This window comes from Photinus pyralis, unplaced genomic scaffold (assembly GCF_008802855.1).
Source record: "Photinus pyralis isolate 1611_PpyrPB1 unplaced genomic scaffold, Ppyr1.3 Ppyr1.4_LG4, whole genome shotgun sequence".
Classification (NCBI taxonomy): Eukaryota; Metazoa; Arthropoda; class Insecta; order Coleoptera; family Lampyridae; genus Photinus; species Photinus pyralis.
Window position 1 is genome coordinate 48,673,931 of NW_022170511.1, and position 21,171 is coordinate 48,695,101.

General features: G+C 37.2%; 1 protein-coding gene and 3 long non-coding RNA genes across 5 annotated transcripts; all 4 read left to right on the top strand.

Moving 5' to 3' along the window:
• Positions 1-166: 166 nt before the first annotated feature.
• LOC116169959 (myogenesis-regulating glycosidase-like) lies at positions 167-4,288 on the top strand. Of its 2 annotated transcripts, XM_031486172.1 has the most exons (11): positions 167-340; positions 389-508; positions 557-1,014; positions 1,064-1,151; positions 1,200-1,511; positions 1,560-1,753; positions 1,800-2,029; positions 2,079-2,383; positions 2,429-2,614; positions 3,502-4,118; positions 4,164-4,288. In XM_031486172.1, the coding sequence occupies exons 1-10, from the start codon at positions 316-318 to the stop codon at positions 3,546-3,548; spliced, it is 1,965 nt and encodes a 654-aa protein (XP_031342032.1). In that variant the 5' UTR covers positions 167-315; the 3' UTR covers positions 3,549-4,118; positions 4,164-4,288. The 2 variants fall into 2 exon arrangements, with proteins under 2 accessions (XP_031342032.1, XP_031342030.1); XM_031486170.1 differs by lacking the exons at positions 3,502-4,118; positions 4,164-4,288 and having other exon boundaries at positions 2,429-2,808.
• A 2,025-nt stretch (positions 4,289-6,313) lies between these two features.
• LOC116169407 lies at positions 6,314-7,053 on the top strand. Its single transcript, XR_004144950.1, has 2 exons — positions 6,314-6,671; positions 6,729-7,053. It is a non-coding gene; the product is annotated as an uncharacterized LOC116169407 (long non-coding RNA).
• A 995-nt stretch (positions 7,054-8,048) lies between these two features.
• Positions 8,049-12,673, top strand: LOC116169941. Its single transcript, XR_004145132.1, has 3 exons — positions 8,049-11,187; positions 11,237-12,158; positions 12,206-12,673. It is a non-coding gene; the product is annotated as an uncharacterized LOC116169941 (long non-coding RNA).
• A 2,471-nt stretch (positions 12,674-15,144) lies between these two features.
• Positions 15,145-15,882, top strand: LOC116168531. Its single transcript, XR_004144776.1, has 2 exons — positions 15,145-15,397; positions 15,446-15,882. It is a non-coding gene; the product is annotated as an uncharacterized LOC116168531 (long non-coding RNA).
• Positions 15,883-21,171: the final 5,289 nt, after the last annotated feature.

The window sequence follows — 21,171 nt, forward strand, 5'->3', positions numbered from 1 at the left end:
GACAATACCATTGCATTTATATACAGTCAATGATACTACGCAAATTAAACCGATTCCGGTTTTCGACATATTGAAGCTAACGTTGGAGCAAGGTTCTCCTCCTTGGGAAATGAGTTGCTAAGGTATCTCGAGCTTCTTTCGCATTTTTCGCGGACCACACACATAACCAGATATGATGATTAGATCCTCTTGAATATTTAGTGACAAAGATTGCCAAACCATTTAAATTTTATCGCGTAGATAAGGTTTCAAGGGGAATGTAGTCAATTTGCTCAGTAACTGCACCAATCCGCCAAAAATACAAACGGTCTCACGATGCGCGGAATTCTAACACTTTGCTGTAAGTTGACCAATAGCCTGTAATGCTGTAATTCACTAAAATTTTTAGACGTACTGATTTGGACTGCGCCAGTATCTAAAGCGGAAGATATTGTATTACTAAAACAGAACGAGGTTTCGCTACGTCTTTCGCCGGAACAAGGCAGGCTTGCGTTAACCGTATCTGATGGTATGCTATGAATCCAGAGACTTGGTAATCTCATTAACATTGTCATAGGTGAAACATTAAAATTAAAGGGAAAGATCGGTGTTCGAGCATCTGAACCGTTTACTCCATGCGACGGTGGCGTTAGAAATTGCTTCATGGTAGGTGATGGCATGCTCCAAGTAAGCACGCACCTGGATTACGGCTTTACAATACATTGGTCGACGAATAACACCAGAACGGAATTCGAGGACTGTTTCGATCTCGACCCTTTTCATTGGTACGGTGGTCCGGAACAGATAATGCAATTTTGGCCAATAGAAAAATTAACCCTGATCAATTTTGCAAACGTTGTGCAAGAATATCAGCACGGTGCTGTGATCGAACCCTACTGGTTAAACTCTGCGGGCGCCTTCATCTTTGTCGATCATAAGGTCCCGCTATTTATCAGTCAAAATGGGGATGAATCTGAGAGGAAAGTGTGCTTCTCAGCGAAGGGCACCTCGCCGTACTCACCAACTCGTAAAAGGGTTAGTAACATCTTCACGTTGTCATCAATATCATTTTTGCCAATTTTAGGTAACGCTAGCTTACACAATAGGTATAAAGGAAAATGTGCGCGAAGCACATTTGCACGCAGTAAAGGATTTCTTAGGCAAACCAACCGGTAATACACACTAATCAAAAACACTTCTAATTAGGTACTGTAATGCAGGTCATCCAAATTACAAAATCATTGAAAGGCCGATTTGGTCGACTTGGGCTAGGTATAAGAGGGACGTGAACGATGAGGTTGTGCGCGCTTTTGCCAAGGAGATTGCTGACAATGGATACACGAACGGACAATTTGAGATCGATGACGATTGGGAGGAATGTTATGGAGCTCTTACGTTCAGAAGTTCCAAGTTCGCAAATATTTCCAAAACCGTTGATTACATAAAGTCGTTTAATTTTACGGTGTCGTTATGGGTTCATCCCTTTATCAACACGGATTGCGTGGACCATTTAAGTGTGGCAAGGGATAGAGGTAGGTAGCCGTATGAGTATTATTGCAACATTTATTATCTTTGTTTAGGATACCTTATTAAGAACTTTGAAGGCAGTGACCTGACAACGTGGTGGAACAGTGCAAGTTACAAAGCTACTTATTTAGATTTCACCAAACTAGAAGTACGGGAGTGGTTTGCTGGGAGACTTAAATCTCTGCAAAAAAATTATGGTATAGATAGTTTTAAATTCGACGCGGGAGAAACGTCTTGGACCCCTAAGGTATTGCCATTTCATTTTAAATGGTGTAAAATCATTCTGGTTTTAGATACCACAACTGCAAGGCGACGAAGAAACGATGCCGAACGTACTTTCTGAGAATTACTTGCGAACGTGCGCTGAATTTGGAGATCTAATAGAAGTCAGAGCTGGATGGAGAACTCAAGATTTACCTATGTTCGTGCGAATGTTTGATAAAGATTCACACTGGACCTTATTCAATGGACTTCACTCACTTATAACAACCTTACTCCAAATGAATATGAATGGATACACAATGTATGTTAAAGTCTATTACAGTAGAGTTCTCAAACAGTTACTTGTACAGGGTGTTGCCAGACTTGATCGGCGGTAATGGATATCACAATCAGAAACCTTCAGCGGAATTATTTGTAAGATGGCTGCAAGCAAATACCTTCATGCCCAGTATTCAGTTCAGTTTCGTCCCATGGGACTTCACCGAAACCAAATTTAGCGTGACAGAAATATCGAGGAAATTCATTGATCTTCACCAAAAGTACGCCCCATACATAAAGACACAAATGGAAAGAAGTATTAAGGAAGGACATCCAGTGAATGGTCCAATTTGGTGGATTTCTCCAAACGATACGATAGCTTTGACGATTGATTCAGGTTTGTGGAGTTTTGCTTAGGCTATTATTTATACATTCATTTTAGAATTTTTACTGGGGGAGGATATACTAGTAGCGCCTGTTATTAAAGAAGGTGCTACGTCTAGGGATGTATACTTGCCTGCAGGAGAATGGGTTGACGGAAATAATGGGTCGACATACAAAGGTCCCATCGAGTTAAAAAATTATCCGGCACCGATTGATGTTCTACCATATTTTATTAGAAACTCTGGTAGTGCTAATTTGGTTAATGTTATAAGCATTTTATTCATGATAACTGTAACATACGTGGGCATTCCAGTTTAAATTGGGTTTACAACAATTTTCAGAGCATAAACAACAGTTTCACTGTTTGTGATGTACGAGTATCGTAAAGTTTCGCTTAAAAGTTTGCTAAAATTGTAAATTCTGCATTCATTTCCATAGTAACCGAAAGCATAGTAACCAATCAACATATTTTCTTTACCAGTGAGCAAACGCTCGTTTTGTTCTCGTTAAATAGTATAAATAAATAAATAAATAAATAAAGAGTATAGTAAAGTTTTGCTTAAAAGTTTGCTAAAATTGTAAATTCTGCATTCATTTCCATAGTAACCGAAAGCATAGTAACCAATCAACATATTTTCTTTACCAGTGAGCAAACGCTCGTTTTGTTCTCGTTAAATAGAGAGCAAAACATGGCATTAATTAAGTATTGTGGAAAAAAGTCTCTAAAGTCATGCTTCTGCTTTGCGTTCTTTGTGTGGACCTAAATATACATGATCCCAATCGACTCAATTTAAATTGTTCTCCCATATCACAAATGACGTCCATCAAATATCATTCAATTCTGGCTATTTTTGTGGCCCGGCCAAGCTTGCGATTAAGATCAGTTTGTTGAATTTTCAAAAATGAATACGTTAGTACAGATTTTGAAAAAAAATTTGTAGTCAGAAAAGGAATAGGTACCTACATAAATTTCATCCCATCAAGTGGTATAGTTACTCAGAAAAAATTAAAGAAGCAATGAGATTTTAGAGGAATATTTGTAAACATGCTTGTTTTGATTCTTGCAATAACGCAACTGTATACTTAGTGCAACGATTGTCTAGCTTTTGACGGCATCTTTTCTCGTTCTAGAGATATCTGCATTATCAATTTTGACACGTCGGCAGATACATTCATAATTTCCACACTCAGACAAAGAGAGAGACCACAGGATAAGATGGTTCAAAGTAATGACCTAAACCTCACACAACTAACACTGTCAGCGATTCTATGGAAGCAAACGGGATTTGCTTGGTGCTATACAACCAAGTTGGAAGTATAGCTCAACATTTTCGAGACCTTATGCCCAAAAACGTTCAAAGCAAAATTCAAACTCGAATATAAATAAATTAGTAGGTTCTCCATTAGGTGTCCGGTAAATGTTTCCCACCTTCTCAGTTGAATAATTACGAACTGTTTGTACAGTATGTTTGTGTTCCAAAAATGCGTGTTAAGCAAGAAGGTTGACTTGTGAACCCTACCAGATAACTGATAAGTGCAGAACTAATTATTGTTAGTTTGTGTCAATCTGCTCCGATGGTAGAGATCTTCATACTTCAAAATGAACAAGAAAGTGTTTGCAATATTCTTCATCTTTTTGGTGATTAATTTTGTTCCATCCGAATGCACCGGTGTATTCATAAAGATAAAGGAAGTTGCGAAAACGGTGTGGGATTTTATCACGTTCAAGAATGCGAGATCGGGATCAGGTTAGACTTCATGCGTTATCAACTAAGATAGAATCATTTTTTTAGCCACAACCGCCGACCCTGTTTATGACATTGATGTACGTCTCAACACTGATAGTCCACCCGCGATGACGTAGACTGATCCAATGCTTGTGTTGATTAAAAAAAAAATAAATTTTCTTATTTTCTTAGTTTTATGTTACCTACACGGCTACACATCATTTTAGGCACACTGTGAAACTGATTTTATGTAAGCCACGTGTCGGTCTGAGGAAAGATCGACCAATCACATACTAAAAGCAGAAGTTCTAAAGAAGCACTTGATGCTGCATCCGGTTGGTTTAATGACCACTGTAAACGCTTATTTCTGCTTCTGCTTTTACAATGATTAACTGCTGCTTTCAAAATCCACCTGACTTCAATCTTGAATGACCAATCAAGTGACCTGTTATTTTAAACCACTGGACCAAATAAATAAGATTGTGAATATCAATTTTATTTATCTGAAAATGATAAGCATTACTTAAATAAACCAAATTACTAAACGTATTGCGTGCTTTGTCGTCGCACATAAAAACATAAAAATGAAAGCTCTCCTGATTTTCTTTGTGCTTAGCCTTGTGCATTGGTATGTGATTGCAGATCAAGGCAGTGTGGAAGAAAAAAAATCGATTAGTGATACTTCAAAAGGTGAACAGTACAGGTAGCTTTAGGTACGAGAATATATTCGTCTTTCTGTAGGTGACTTGCAGGAGAATCTGATAGAAGACCCCTACGCGGGTGTTAAAACAAGAAGATTAATTTCAGTAGAAAAAGTTTGCGAGAAAGGTGAGAGAGCTACCATGACGGGAAGGTGCCGAAAAGTAGCTGCATAATTTAAATTTTTTCAGAAAATTACTGTAATGTTGTAATAATTTAAATAAACGCTTCTTCTAATATACAAAGGGTGTTTTACTCTAAATCCACCATATTGCAATCGACAAAAGGTACCAGATGTAAAGTTTCTGCCATAGGGTTCTTTTAGTGAATTTCCGAACGTTGTCACGTTTTTGCATGTACAAAATAGCGGAATCGTTGTTGGACACTTGCAGACGAACTGCGTACGTTGACTTTGACTGGTTTCAGCAAGAATTCTTAAAATCTTTCACGATCTGGTTTATGTAATAAATATATAATGCAAAAAACCAATGCACTTTTTAGATTTGACGGGAACCATTCTCTACCTACGATATAACTGACTAATTTGTTCTTCTGCAGAAGCACCTCAAAAAATCATTATGCTGGTTACTCCGTAGTTGGGCGCAAGCCTGTTGAGGGCCCAGAACAAGAGAGGGACAATAAATAAATAAATAAAAAATAAATATTAGAAAATATTTGTTTATGTAAGTTTTTACTATTTCCTTGGCGGTGTGAATATCAGTTTCTAGAGTTAGTAGTTATTTTTTGACAAAAGTAAATGAAAAAAGTGTTTGTATCCGCCATAGTATATGACTGCAAAATGCGAAATCTTTTTTGAAAAAACGCATGTAAAAAGTGTTGTTCTTAATAAAGAGTGTACCCACCAAACTTTTTACCAGTTTTGTTGCCTGGCAATGAATTTCAATTCAACATTTTTTTCCGAATCTCAAAACTGCTTTTAGATCCGATGTTGCAATACACTCAGATGCCAAATTTCGTCGAGAGGCATCTTCTTCGCACGCACATTTAGGAGGTAGGTAATTTGGAATTTTTGACCCAGAAAGTACCAAAAGCCTAGTTAGTTCTGACTATTTACGTGTTCTGGTTTCCTCAGGAAAAATTAAAGAACAAACCCAAAGTTTGGGAGTTGTTGAGGAGAAAAGGAAAAAAAGTATCCCAACTTTTTTTGACATACTTAATTGTTACATCCCGTATAGGTACATAAAACGCATAGTAGAATTCACTAAAAAAATCGAACAAATCACCTGAATTTGGCAGTGTTTAAAGTACGAAGATGATTGCGTACCTACAATCACTCAATCGAGGCTTGGAATTTTCTTTAAATTTTGTTGCAAATTCGATTTTTCTTACCACGCCTATTAACGAAACAATAAAGTTTCCGAAACCATTCGTAACAGTTTCAGGATGTGAGTAGTCTACTAGTGGTCTCTTATCTTATCAATGAAAGACGTATAAAAGTAGCTCACTGTGACCAAACTGGGAAGTTTGCCTTTCAATTATGCTAATTTTGTAAATGAGATTATCTCATGCAATATCAGCGCCGAATCACACAAAGGTCAACTTATTATTAATTTATGGAAGCAGGTTTACCCGCAAAATTCCGACGTAGTTTTGAATTAGGTAAACGGGAAATTTGGAGTGCAATTCATCTACAAAATGACATGTCGCGTGCGATATAAATTAGTTCATTGCAGTAGTCTTGTGATAAGTTGATCCCTGAGATATCCATCCCTTTGAAAATGTTGCTTAAATTTGTGGTTTTTCTGTTGTGCTTCGTTGTGCTATACGTAAACTGTGGGGTAGCTGTTAACGGGCGATTATCAGAAGAGGAGGATGATACAATATCGTTTCCAGATGAGTTGCAATCTCGATCAGGTGTGTATTGGAAAACAAAACTTCAACTTTTTGCTTATTACTGTTTTCCCTACATAGCTACTAATATACCTGAAAGTAACGGTATGTACCTTATATACCGGAATATGTTCCGGTATACCGGCCGTTGTGGAAATAATGAAGCTCTCGTGGGTGGACGTTGCAGAAGGAAATTTCCGAGGTTCTAACCGTTTCCATTGAATGATAATTTATGGAGAGTAGATATGTTCTCAAATGCAACACCAATGTGGTTGACGTTGGCACCGTGATGGAATATTGAAGATCGCCTTTTCGCTAAATTAAAAGGATATTAAACCGTATCTTGCTGTACCATAAAAACACTTTGATACTCATTATTTTACAAATAAAGTCCTAGTAACGATGATTTAACAGTATAGAGCGGGACCTTTAGTACCATTTACTGCGGGTCATTGATAGCCTTGGGGATTGGTAGATGCGATTCGGTTCAGAATGGGAAATCTATGAAGAAAGAAAATCAAAAATATTACATTGTGACAGTGTAACCAAAAGGCAAGTTATCCATACAATTATTTGGCAAACTATAACCCCTACCACCCATCCTTCCACACCCTGCTGGTAGCACAGATTTGGGAAGTTCTTGAACGATTCATTCCATTGGCACCATACAATGTAGTCATTTGTGAAGTTGTTTAATTTATTGATCAGGAATTTGCGCAGCCGGAGTCAATATCCTGGGCATAATCTGGCAGCTTTGTGTGGTGATTAAAACTCGGTTCAGAAAATTAAAAAAAAATGGACCAGATTAACGGTTATATCAAAAAAACTGAAAAGTGCCCATTTCTAATAAAAGTTAATTGTTTATACCTATTGCAATCGAAGTTGGGAAGATTTGGATACCCCATATAAATGAAAATGACAAGCACCTTTTTCCTACAAGATTGTAGGTAAAGTTATATATTGGTTTAAAAGAAAAAGGTGACATTCATTGGGTATACCAGAAAATGATCAAAAATCCTTACAATCACTTACTATTACCATGCAAGGCAGTGCCATCCGTCTTCCGTTGCAAAAACGGTTGATAAATCATGGTTATTGGGTTATTAATATCTCTTTGGTTAAATGAGTACCATATTGGATTTTTACACCATGGAGGAGAATTTTATATTCCCTTGCCAAGGATATGTAATAATGAATTTTTGGACGGTTAAAAAGTACATCTTTCTAACGATGAAGGAAATACGCTAGGAAATAAGTGCTTAAAAAATAATTAATTATTAAATTAAATGAACTTAGCTGGAGATTCTGCAACACATGCTGTTTTATAAATTTTGGGGGCGTATCTAACATTTCAATATTCGATGAGTGTTTTTTCGCGTTAGTTTTAATGTCCCGTTTTGCTTAATATAATAATTTTAGTTTGTGCGTGTTAATTTTACATCATGAACATGAGTACTTCAGGCGTACTTCTTATACAGTCAAATTGAGGGATCTAAGGAAAAAAAAGCTAACTAAGGCAAATGGGACCTGGGCTTTTGTGTTATCTCTCTCCACCTCCTCCTGTCCATGGCAACTTTTTTCCAATTGCGGATTCCGATTTCTTTTCTCTGCTACAATTGTGTCTATGCATTTCCTTTTCGGCCTCCCTTCTCTTCTTTTTTTGCACTCCGCGTTCCTCTCCTAGCGTCCTTATGTGGTACAGCCAGCGTATTCTTTGGTTTTTAATCACTCCTAATATGGATTGCTGGTCATACATCCCCATCACCTTTTCATTTGTTCTCCTTCCCCATATTCTATCTCCTACTTTCTTGCCATTAAATATTCTTTCTAGCACGTTCCTTTCCCATATTTCCAGATATTTTGTTTTGATAAGAGACTATATTTCACTCTTGCACCTTACTGTCGACCGCACTGTTTTATAGAGTCTGATCTTGGGATTTCGCGATACACTATTTGATTTGAAAATTCGCAATAAGGATGTAATGATCTACCGTTTCTAAAAAAAATAATTTTCTTTTGACCTCCTACAGTAGGGTAGAATTTGAATCTGACAGTGTAACTTAAATGGTTAATCTGTGCCGGGAAGGAATTATTAGCATTCCCTCTTTGATAGCGGACACTTAAGGGAGGAGTGTGCAAATATTTTAGCGCTAGATTATTTAAGCAATCGGTTAGACTTATAGTCTAAGCGAATTTCAAAAGTGAGTATAAGTGAAGAAATTCAGTGCTAATATTCTTCGCCGAAAAATAGCAACACTGTAATAAAGAAAACGTACTTATGGACATTTGAAGAATCCAGCGTTTTGTTTCTCACGCCTAACACATTTTAAACAGCTTGCGTTGTTTTACGGGACAGTTTTTCCTTTTGGAGAATTACATATTGGAGTATATCAGAATACATTTCAAAATCAGTATTTATCCAACTTTTGATTAAAAATGATTGACGATTATTGAGATATCCGTGAAAGCGAATTGAACTAAATTCTTTCCTGTGTCAAACTATGGTTACATTTGCTAGCTGGAAGTAAAAGTACGAAAAGGTAAGCTTCAATAAGATACTTCAGCAACATCACAAGTCGAAGAAATCTCCAACCCTTTACAAGATACCAATATAAATTGACACCTCTCCACGGGTTTGAATTATCGAAGCAGCCTTTAATTTGTAACCGTTCCGTGATGTTAAGAAAGAATGTGCGAAGAAAACAGGGGGGGGGGAGTTATTATTAAGAGGAATTAAAGGAAATGTGAAAATAGGTGAAGAAAGAAGGCATACAAAGAGGAAGTACGAACCAGCCGTAAAGAAACGATAATGTAAGAAAGTGGTCACGACGAAGGCATGACGCACGGATACGTGAAGAAAGAAAGATATGATGAAACAAAATGTGCAGAAAGAAGGCGAAAACAGTGGAAGAAATTTGAGGAAAAGTGTGATAAAAGCTATTGAAGAGGAAAGTGGCGAAAATGAATTAAACGTGATATGGCGTAATGACAGCGCGAAGAAGGTTCGACGAGAGGTTCGAACAGTCAAAAAAGATGGAGGCCGGGAGTGCGATGGAAAAATGGGAGTGACGAGGTATATTCGAAAGCGAAAATAAGCAGTAAAAGCTGATGGAGCACTATAATGGATGAAGAAAGTTGTAGGCGTAATAGAAAACTGTGGGGGACGATCTTAAAGGAGGCCTGAAAAATGAACGAGCGTAAAGTCACAAAGCGACAGTCTGATGGAACGAGGGGTAAAGAACAGAGGCGCAGCGAAGAGTAGGTCAGGGGGAGGAAGACACTTTAAAAAATGAAGGAGGTGTAAAAGACGTATGACGAGGAAAATAATGAAAAAAAGAGACTTGAAACAAGGGCCGAATGAAGGAGTAAAAAAGAGCCTAAATAGTTCCGAAGAAAGCAAGGGGAATGCGCCAACGAAGTGTAACCGTAAGACTAAGAGATTTATGGAAAGCGTGAAACAATTAATAGAAAAGAGTTTAAAAGGAGAAGGGTGTGACGGTAGCCTTAATTTTGAATTAAAATTTTTCCAGTTTTCCCGCAGAAATAAGTAACGTAGAACTCCTGTTGACAATGCCAAGGTTATGCAGTGTCCTCCCAAACAAACTTTGGTCATGATAATGTCATGTAAGGAATTTATCTGAATGATGGCATTATTTTAACGAAATGTGTCACATCTGGCTATTCATGTTCAATGAGCTATTGTCCTTTAAATACTTGGGACGTCAAGATAGCGGTGATCGGGGTCAAATTACGTCCGTTTTAATAATAGTATTCCATTAGTTACCGCATCATGAGGTAAAGCCACCGTGGAAACTGCTTCACTTGAATATTTTTTGAATTATTAACGACCTCTAGATTAATGAATTAAGCTACCAGGACCGAACTGAGTTTTTGGAGTTGGTACTTTTTGCATTCGAGTTATCAATGATAACCGAGTGTTAGGTTAAAAACAAAGAAAGCTATTTGTGAAGATTTTTCGAGTTTTTACATTTGCTTGTTAATGAAAACTAGCCCCGGTACCAGAGTCAAGTGTTATAAGAAGAGGTTCGTTTACGTTCTTTGAATATAGGCCCTCGGTATACTTTTCTACAGCCAAATTGTATTAAATCCTTATCGGTTACACCCTGTATACTTTTCTGTCACCTCGAGCGTGTTAAGTGACCCGAGTTATAATTTATAATGGTTGTACCCAAAGGTGAAATATCTGTGTGAGTAATACTAAATCATGACTGATGATGAAAGAGTTTGTATGAAGCATAGGATAAAGTCACGCCAAACGCGTCATAATTTTATTGAAGACCGGAAAACGAGTGACCAGAGATGATCTTTGCGGTGAATCGCGACGAAGGCGTGGTTAAGGAAAATTTTATACTTATTTTAAAGTTAATCAGTGTTGCTTTAATATTGCAAAGTTGTTGATCTACAATGTTGTCGAAAATTGTAATACTCCTTTCCATTTTTACTCTTTGGAGTGCGAATTGTCAAAATTTAGAAGAAGATGATACAATTTCTTTTCCAGATGAGATGCAATCACAAATGAGTATGTATAAAACTACAGTAACCTTATATTTTGCTTCTTATGTATTCAGACTTCAACAATCCAGAAGTTGCGCCAAGAAATTTATTCCAGTTTGCTGGAACAGCTTGTGCTAAAAATGAAGTTCTGGTCGAGGGAAAATGTAGACGGAAATTTGGACGATTTTAGCATGTGGATACTTCTGTTTACGCTTAACACTGTACAATTAGTTACCTAGGCCCAACTATTTCCGAATGCTTCTCCCAAAAGTACAGTTATCGATCATACCTCGCAATCCAGTTACCAATTTATGTATCAGGAATGGCTTAGAAACATTACAAGGCAAATAAAACCAAATTTTGTATTCATCATAACATTCTTTACCAAAATTATTATTGTAATGACTTTGATGGTGAATTGAGCTTTTTTGACCGATTACCTTTAATTAAGTTTACAGAATACAATAATAAAAATTAGCTATTTGATAATCTAACATAATTTTTATCCGTAGTCTTCGGCTAAATGCAATTAAATAAAAAGTTGGCGTTTATTTGCTAACTAAGTTCCGTTTTGCTTTTGACGATCGATGTCGGGATTTTCCATCAGGACTAGTGTCAATGGGAAATCCTGAAATCGATAGCTAAAAAAACTGAATAAAGTTTTATTTAATTGTATAAAATTTCAACCCTTCTCATTTGACATGCCCAATGCAATCGTACACAATTGATAACCAACAAGTGTCGCATTTGCACTAAAACTATCATCCTTGGGAATGTTAGCAACTGAAATCCAATGTTGGGCAAGCTTTCCAAGGATAGTAAAAAGGTCACACAAATATATAAAATGGTGCGATCTGTAGTTGAACAGTCTTCATTTCAAAATGCGCAAGTATTTTGTTACGGTGATCTACATGATTGCTTGTTTTACCATGATTCAAGTCGTGTCAAATAGGCGAAGGACGAGATCATCAGTTATATTTCCGGGTCAAGCGTCCAGTGAGTAGATTATCGAATTTTAAGGATTACATTAGTGATGTTTTTAGCATAACTCCCATGGAATCCACAACCTTTGAGTTCGGAAATAATCATATTATAAACGCTGGCCCAAATTGTGGTATCGTATGGGAGAAGTTTATGTGGAAGGGATGTGTAGACGAAGGTTTAACTACAACAGAAGACGCACTATGGTCACTTAATCTAGTGATATCAGTGTAATGAAAAAACAACCAAATATTTGACAAAGCTTCGTAGTTAGTTATTTTAGGTAAAACTGAATATAGCTCAAACAAAAGTTTTGATACAACGTAGAAACAGTATACCAAGGCATCTAATTTGAGCCGGCAATATTTGTCAAAATAACGTATAGGCATACTCATACAAAACTAAATAAGAAAAAATTGTGTACAGAAGGTATAGGTAGTGGGAGAAAATTAGGTTTACTCCTTAATATAACATTTTGAAAATTAGCTCTTTTTCTTTTACAACCCACAACAAAATTTAACAGGAAAAGCTAGATTTTCTCCTTCGGCAAATAGAAAGCCTAGGAGCGTTCTAGAATAGTTCAATTATAAATTATAAATTTTTGGTCTCTAAGTAGATATTTGGTTAACAAGGATTGCAACTTGAACATTTTGGTAGAAATAAACGACGGAATAATGAACGAATGGGGAAGCCTCGAGGATCCTGTCAGCTGACCTGGAAGAGAAAGACTCCTGCGTACGGCACTGCACGAGCTTCCAGGGGACTTCTTCTCTGCGAAGACTTTTGGAGTGGCTGACAAAGATGATACTGGCAGTGGCAGTGGAGAACGTTTAAGGAACTTCTTGAGCAAGCTTCTCTTCCCTCTTCGGAATATAAGAGGTTTAGGTAGTTGTGATAGTTCCACGCTATAGGAACGGTGGTGATCATACGCTATGAAATAGCGGTAGGTGTTTGGATTTACGCTGTGGAAAGCGGTAGATCTGGAGTATCTCTACGCTCTACGTAACTGGGATTTGTCCTTGGTTCATTATAACTTCTTATCGCTCGGTACCTATGTACTATGTGTAAATAATGTCAGTCAGGACGTTGTATTTAAAATTAAGACATTTAGAATGGATTCCTGTGCCTAATTGTTAATTAATGTTCATCAAAAAATGTTTTTCTTTGTTTAATGTCCTGGGTATGATTACGTTTTAAAAGAAAACTCCTTATAAGCGATAGATAATATCTAACAGGACGATGCCTTGTGCAACTGTAGGCCACTGCCTTTCGATTATGATAAGAAGGGTTTGGAAGTATTTTCTGTTGTCATTGGCAAAAAAATGCACACAATCTACAGTGAATTATAGTGGAAGTAGTGGAAGTAGTGGATATGGTTCCAGTTCGAGTTAAACTGAAACAATGATTTGTGGGAGTGGAAAATATGTTTGGTGATTGAAAAACTCAAAAATATTTAAGAATTTACTGTTAGAAGTAATTTCCTTTATTGGAAATAAACCAAATGTCATTATCTGATGGTTCACTTCAATAGCTTCAATGGCTTAGACACAACAAATTAATGTTAAATAAACAAACAAGTTGTAAATCAGCGTATGCATGATTAAAGCGCATTTTTGATAATGCAGGTCAGTATTTTAGTAGCGAAGTTTAAAATTATCGATCTCACGAATAATTTTGGCTGCGTTAAATAATTAATTTTATTTAATTTCAATTGAGGGTACATCTTTATTTTGTAAAACAAATCACAAAGTAAATAATAAGTTTTTATACTGGTAGCGCTATCTAACGGTAAAAATATAGCACCTCCGAAACCCATATCGAAATTATTTTCTTCAATTATCGATCTCACAAGTAATCTAACTCAAAATAGACTAGTGCCTGCACATCTACACTATAGCAGAAAGCTTTTACTGAAAATTTGAATTCTGTAGCTATTGTAGTTGTTGAGATCTAACGCGGACAGCCGGCCTGCCAGCCATAACGAATATAATAGCGTATTTTTTTCAAAAATGCGCTAAAAATCACATACCTAATACCTTTCAATGTGGGATCTGGAGTAACAATTATGGAAGCGACATCGGTTAAAAATCTGGGAATCACCGTAGATCGGCACCTGTGATGGGACCATCATACCAGACACACTGCACATAAAGTCATAAATCTTCTACCTACTTTTCGTTATCTACGATCATCTTAACAACTAATCAAAATCTATTATGCCCTTGTACAATCATTGTGATCATATGGAATTATCGGATGGGGAGGAGCATACGACTGCTATTTGAATAGAGTTCACGCAATCCAAAAATAGATACTACGCATTATTTACAAAAAGAATATCCGTTTATCTCGTGACGAATTATATAGGGAAACCCAAATGTACGATCTAAGGCGGCTATATTGCTTAAAATACTATTACGTGTAAAACGATGTAGAATTCCCAGAATAACTTACGAATATAGCTACAATATCAGGCGAGAATATTGCATCTTGCACCCTAGAGCCCGCAAAACGATTGGTGCTAAGTATTTGGCCCCGAGGATACTCGCAATATTACCTTTGGAATTAAAAAACGTACAGCCTTACCACATATTCAAAAAGATGGTTAAAACATGGCTATATACCAAAAATAGAAAACTCTTTTCTTCAATAGTAAACAGCGACTACCGGTTCTTCGTGCTCTACGATTCAATTGCACAGGAAAATGTTGACATCTAAATTTTGTATTTATTATGCTACGGCGTTCTTTGAAAAATGTTTATTGAAATGACTGTGAAGGTTCATTGCAATCTTTTGACCGATTAGGTACTTCTAATTTTAAAAAAATACAATAATAAAAATGAGTCACCCCTCTTTAATAACGCTACTTCATATCTTGCATCATTTCCGATTTTACGTGCTTTAGGCAAAACCTACACTTATTGATAGCAATCTCATTAGAAGTACAACTAGGCTTAATGCTATAGAAAGGTTTAAGGAAACGTTGGGAAAGTTAAAACTATAAGTGAGCTATCGTTATCGCAACTGAAATACCATGTTGTGCAAGCTTTATCTTCGTTCCCAAAGCCAGTAAAAGGTCACCACAACATATAAATCGTGCAATCGGTAGTTGAACAGTGAACAGTTCAAAATGTACAAGTATTTTGTTATGGTGATCTACATGCTTGCTTGTTTTACCTCGATTCAGGTCGTGGCAAATTGGCGAAGGACAAGATCAGCAGACGATGGATTTATGTTTCCCGGTCAAGAGTCCAGTGAGTAGATTATCGAATTTTTAAAGTAATATAAGTGCGTGTTTTTAGCAATAACTCCCATGGAATCGACAACTTTAGAGTTAGGAAATAGGCATATTATAGGCGCTAGCTCAAATTGTGGTATGGGTGAAGTTTCTGTGGATGGGCTTTGCAGAAAAAGGTTTACCGTCAACAGAGGACGCACCATGGTCACTCGAAAACCTAAGCGTGTTACTACCAGTTCTAGTAATATAAATGTAACGAAAAAACACTAAAGAAACAAATTTTTATTTCTTCGGAGAATTTCGTACTTAGTAGTCGAAATCTTTGCCATGTGACGACGTTAAGTAACAAATATTAGGTTAAGGTCTCGGTTAAGGTTTTAGTGATATTCGTCTACCAGTTCTTTAATTTGAGGTAGCACAGAGACAAGACAAATTAAGGACATGATGAGAATGAAGTTTATTTCGTAATTAACATTTTGGAAATAAACTTCTAATTTACTATAGTGAATTGTCAATACCAAATATTTTACAAGAAACTCGCCATGCAGTACTGAAAAGTAACGAGCCGCTTGCATGGTTGCACTTTCATGCCTTAATCTAAGGGGACCCGGACATAGTGGGTAAAACCGCGGTAAAACCCGGACTCGGACCGGACCCTAACTCGGAGGGCAAGAAACTATCTACAGTTTTATTATTTTCCGACGTCCGTTCGTCTGAGCCGATTGTTCGATCTTTAGATTGTGACTTCTTTATAGTTTAGGAAAGAACGCTATTGATATTCATGTCCCCATCAACAAGAACAAAAGTTACAGGGATTCTTGTAGATTGAGAATGGGAAAAATACAAATGCGATCTCATACAATTAGATACAACTTTCTTATTTGTGGAGCAATTTTTGGGAAATTTTAGCAGTAGTTCCCTCCAATAAAAGTAAATTCAACGCGTCCGTCTCTAATTGTTGCACATGCGTACAACCAACTTTATTATTTATGGAGTGAATTTTGTGAAATTGTAACAGTAATTATGTCACGCATCAATTAAGAATAGTTAAAAGCGATCTTGTTTATAATGTTATAGTTAAATTTGAGAGCATTAATTCTTTTCCCGTAAGTAGAAACTAATTTAGATCTTATAACTTAACATAGTTTATTCAACATGTCTGTTTTTTAAAATGTCTTATATTATATATAACTTTTAGAATGCCCGTTTTAATGTGTAATCTCCATAATGAAGCTTCCACAAGGTATGGTACTTTAAACACTTTAAATTTATAAATCTACAGTCGATATTATAGCCAGAAGATGACCGTTGGTCGAAACTAGTCACCTTACATTCTTGTATAAATAAAATTCTTTTAGCAAGTGGATCGTTATTAAATGCACTGGTTGTGGCGTACCTATACCAAAAATACGAGAACGAATATTCTGGGAGCACATTTGGTATTTAGAAAATAGGCCATTTTATTAAGTTTTGCGTCTCATAACCCCAGAACTGCCGACTGCAGATGTTTTGCAAATTGTCTGTCTATGTTTTCTCCTAGCATTTTCCAACAAAGGTACAAATGAGCAACAGAAAAAATTGGTGTATGGTCCAAGAAGAATTTGAGGTAGTGGTTTATCCACTCCGTGGTCGAAGAGTTACTTTTTCAATTACTAAAAGTCGGAATTTTTCACCATTTGGTCTTTAATGGAATTGTATATAAATAGTTTATATGGTAATTGCACCGTGTTGAGTGCGGAGCGTAGCTATTACCTAAAATTTTGTTATGTTCTCGTTCTCTGCATACTTTTCGTTCTTCTATATATCGCCACGAAGACGATTCACTCGGTAACGGTCTAAGCTGCTCGTGAAAAAATTTCTTCCTTCGAGCACGAATGCACGTGTATTTATACCCTCCCTCTTGGTACCTTTAAGTTCCGCCTATCTTACTACGACGAAACGTTTATAAAGTTTGCGCATCTCTTTTACAAGCTTTTGTTAGTCGAATTGAATAGACGCATTTGAACAGACTCTCCTTGCCGATATTTCATTATAGTGACTCATTTATTTATTTATTATCCCTCTCTTGTTGGGCCCTCAACAGGCTTGCGTCCAATTTACAGAGTGACCGCGTAATGCTTTTTAGAGGTGCCTCTGCAGAAGGTCTTAAGTTGTTCTACACTACTCCGGCATTTACCTGACGAATTAGGAAAACTGCAGGAAAACCTAATTCGGAATAGCCGGCAGAATGCTCGAAACTGGTCTAAGGTAATTTCCGAGGTAATTTCCATCTCTGCCACAGATGAAAAATTCACCTCAACCCAGGTTCGAACACCCGACCTCCGGATTTATAGCCCAACACTCTACCATTGAGCCATAAAGCCGGTAATTTAATCACCTCATCCCGAATATACATATGTAAAGCAGAGTTTACGGTCCTATTTATTTACATGTGAAATGAATTTGCCTTTCTAACCGCGATTATTACTTTACATTGCCAATTCTCTTTTAGCTTTCTGACGGTTAAATAGTATTCCAATTCGGGTCAAAGTGCATGAAACAAATATCAACTTCCTTCCAATTCTAAAATACAAATATGCGTACGTTCAAGGTTACATGCATACATAAATATAGCTTACGCAACTTTATCAATTTCTGTACAGGGAAATCCCGTTACAACATGAGTCCCAAGGCCAGATTGCTACCCGCTGCCAATCATTGAAGATTTGCTTCAAAAATCCAGCGGTTCAGTATTTTCGGTCATCGATCTGCATCGAGCTTTCTACCAGATTCCAGTCGCTCCTGACGATATCTGATAAACGGGAGTTCCACGAATTCGCTGGAATGCCTCTAGGCCTCCGCAAAGCCGCCCAATTTCTACAGTGGACTATAAACCACTCACTCACATCTCAATTCAGCTTCTTACGCTACTTTAACAGCCAAGCTTCTACCCAATTGGAGCAAGTGCCAAGTTTGGGTTTCTGAAGTCACCTTTGCTGGTTACCACGTTTGCGAGAAGGGTTTTCGCCCTCCACAAACTAAAACGCATGCCATCATGACCTAAGCCTGTTGAACCCTCGCAACTGGGACGATTCCTCGGCGCGATCAATTACTATCGCCGCTGTGTCCCACACTCAGCCGAACTCCAAGTCCCCCTTTTAGAACTGCTTAAGGGTTGCTCAACAAGGAAGTCCAGGTTTAAATGGACACTCGAAGCTGATGTTGCTTTTGAACGACGCAAGCATGGAATATTCAATGCCGCCACTTCGTCTTTTATGTTCCCTGTACAAAAGAACTCTGTGATTCATGGTTGCCACAACGCAACGGTACTGTAACCTCGAGCGCGAATTATTAACCGTTTTCGATGCCATAAAATACTTCCAGAGAATCTTGGAAGGTCGGTCTTCCACCATACCCATCGTCTCCTTACCTTCCCTCTGACGCAACGCTGCTATAAAGCTTGGCGTTGTCGGATCAGACACCTCGAGTTTATCGCCCAATTCGAATTCACGCCTGGAGAACAACACGCTGTGACAGATGCTATCTCTCGCGTGGAGACAAGTTACCGAAGCATCAGCGAAGCACAGTCAGCGGCCGAGCAGTTATTTATTTTATTTATTTATTTATTTATGTTCATGTTAGGGTGCAAAGCACTTACAATTGTCAAAAAAAGTTTACATGTAAAAGTGTATATAACATAACAAGTCAAAAATAGAACAAACAAACAATAATACATTAACACTAAATCACACTACCAACTTACATCTAACATGTTTGTAAGTTTCACATGATTCAAATTCATCCAGGGTGTAAAAAGAATGTTCAGTTAGGAATTTTTTAACGACACATTTAAATTTGGTATTTGGTAATTCCTTGATATGAACAGGAATAAGATTAAACAGGGTTAGTGATTTGTAATACGCTCCTTTTTGGGATGCTGTAAGTTTACAATAGTTAACACGAAGTTTGTGTTTAGTGCGAGTATTATGAGTATGCATGCCGCCCTGTTGTGAGAATGCTAACAAGTTGTGTTTTATAAAGCATACAGCTTCTAAAATGTACAGTGACGGCAACGTAAGTAACTTTAGTCCTTTGAAGGCTCCACGACAATCCTCACGATAACCCAGACCACTCATTACACGTATAGCTCTCCGCTGCAGCTTGAATATCATTATGCCATGAAACCGATTGACCCCATACTAAAAGAGCATAGCTCAGTGTGCTTTGTACAAGAGCATGGTACGCGTTTTTAACAACCCAATGTGATACATTGTTTACCAGCCTTCTTAATAGAAATATGGACTGGTTAATTCTTTTTGCAATTACATCGCAGTGCGATTTAAAGTTTAGACGAGGATCAATAGTACAACCCAAAAACTTTGCATTGTATATCGTCTTACAATTTGCACCATCTTGTCCATATTTTAATGTAAGATGCATTACAGCTGTTTTTGATGAATTTAGTTTAAGTTTATTAGCTAAACACCAGTTATTAATTGAATCCATACTTGCATTAGCCTTGCTAGACGCACTCTCTACATCACGGCTAGAGGAAATTAAAGTTGCGTCATCTGCATACAGTAGACATGAGACATCTGGGGGAGACATAGAGGCATATCGTTGACATAGATAAGGAACAGTGTAGGACCTAACACGGAACCTTGGGGTGCTCCAAGATTTAAAATTCTTTCGCATATTTTCGAGAATATGGGAAGAATGGATATAGGCCTGTACGCGCTGATGTCATTCTTATTACTTTTCTTGGGTATTGGAATAATAACAGCAGTTTTCAGCAGTTTCTTTTGATTAAATTTGCACTTAAGCCATAGATGTCTTTGCAGTTACTGTTTTTTAACGTATTTATGACCTCTCGAACATTTATTTGGGATACGTTGGTGAATTTAAACTTGCAATTATCACGAGCAGATGAACTATCACAATAGGTAAGAGGGTCAATGTTAGTTAGCGGTAGGTTATCAACTATAACACTTGCGATATTGTTAAAGTATGAAACTAACTCGTCTGCTGATAAGTCAGATTTATAGACGATATTAGAATTACGGTATGCATTGATAATCGACCACATTGCTTTAATTGAATTTCCCGAAGAACGTATAAATTTATCGTTAGCCGCAATTTTAGCAGATTCTAGTGCGATTTGATAAGCATTGTACACATGTCTTTTGTTGCTGTATAAATTGGGGCACCTGTATTTGTTATACAAACAGTTAAATAATTGCACTTTGCTTCTTAGGTTTCTGAGAGAATGGTTAAACCAAGTACAGTTATTGTCACATGATCTAGATCTAACCTTCCTTATAGGAAAGCTTTCTAAAAACGTGTTATAGAATTTGTCGAAGAAACACTGAAAAGAAGCATTTGCACCTGCCTTTCATTTAAGATATTGTTCCACTCATATTGAGAAAGTGATAGAAATAATTTGTGATAACCAGATTGTGATAGTGGCCGAAATGTGGAGGTCACATAAATTTTATCACTCAACCCGCAATTGTCATATACACGCACCACTTGTTATACCCCATACCATAGGCAATCCTAGCCTGACACTTCACCGACTCAACACAGACAGTCATGTGGCACACTACGTTGAATTTAATAGAACGATCAACCTACACCTACCGGTCTCAATACGATGCCACGTCTTTAAACCGTCTATAATCTACCCGATCCTAGCGGTTGAGCCACTGCCACACGTATAGCATTTAGGTTCTTTTGACCGAGTCTACGCAACGATGTCCTTCGCTGCTTTAAGCAATGCATTCCTTGTCAACGTTCCCTACCGCTCTGCGG

Bases quoted from the DNA above. Each gene is read 5' to 3' on its own strand.
- LOC116169959 (XM_031486170.1), top strand. From the start codon at position 316: ATGCGCGGAATTCTAACACTTTGCT. The intron at 1,152-1,199 runs GTAATACACACT...ACTGTAATGCAG, and splicing joins TTTCTTAGGCAAACCAACCG to GTCATCCAAATTACAAAATC. The intron at 2,030-2,078 runs GTATGTTAAAGT...TTACTTGTACAG, and splicing joins AATATGAATGGATACACAAT to GGTGTTGCCAGACTTGATCG.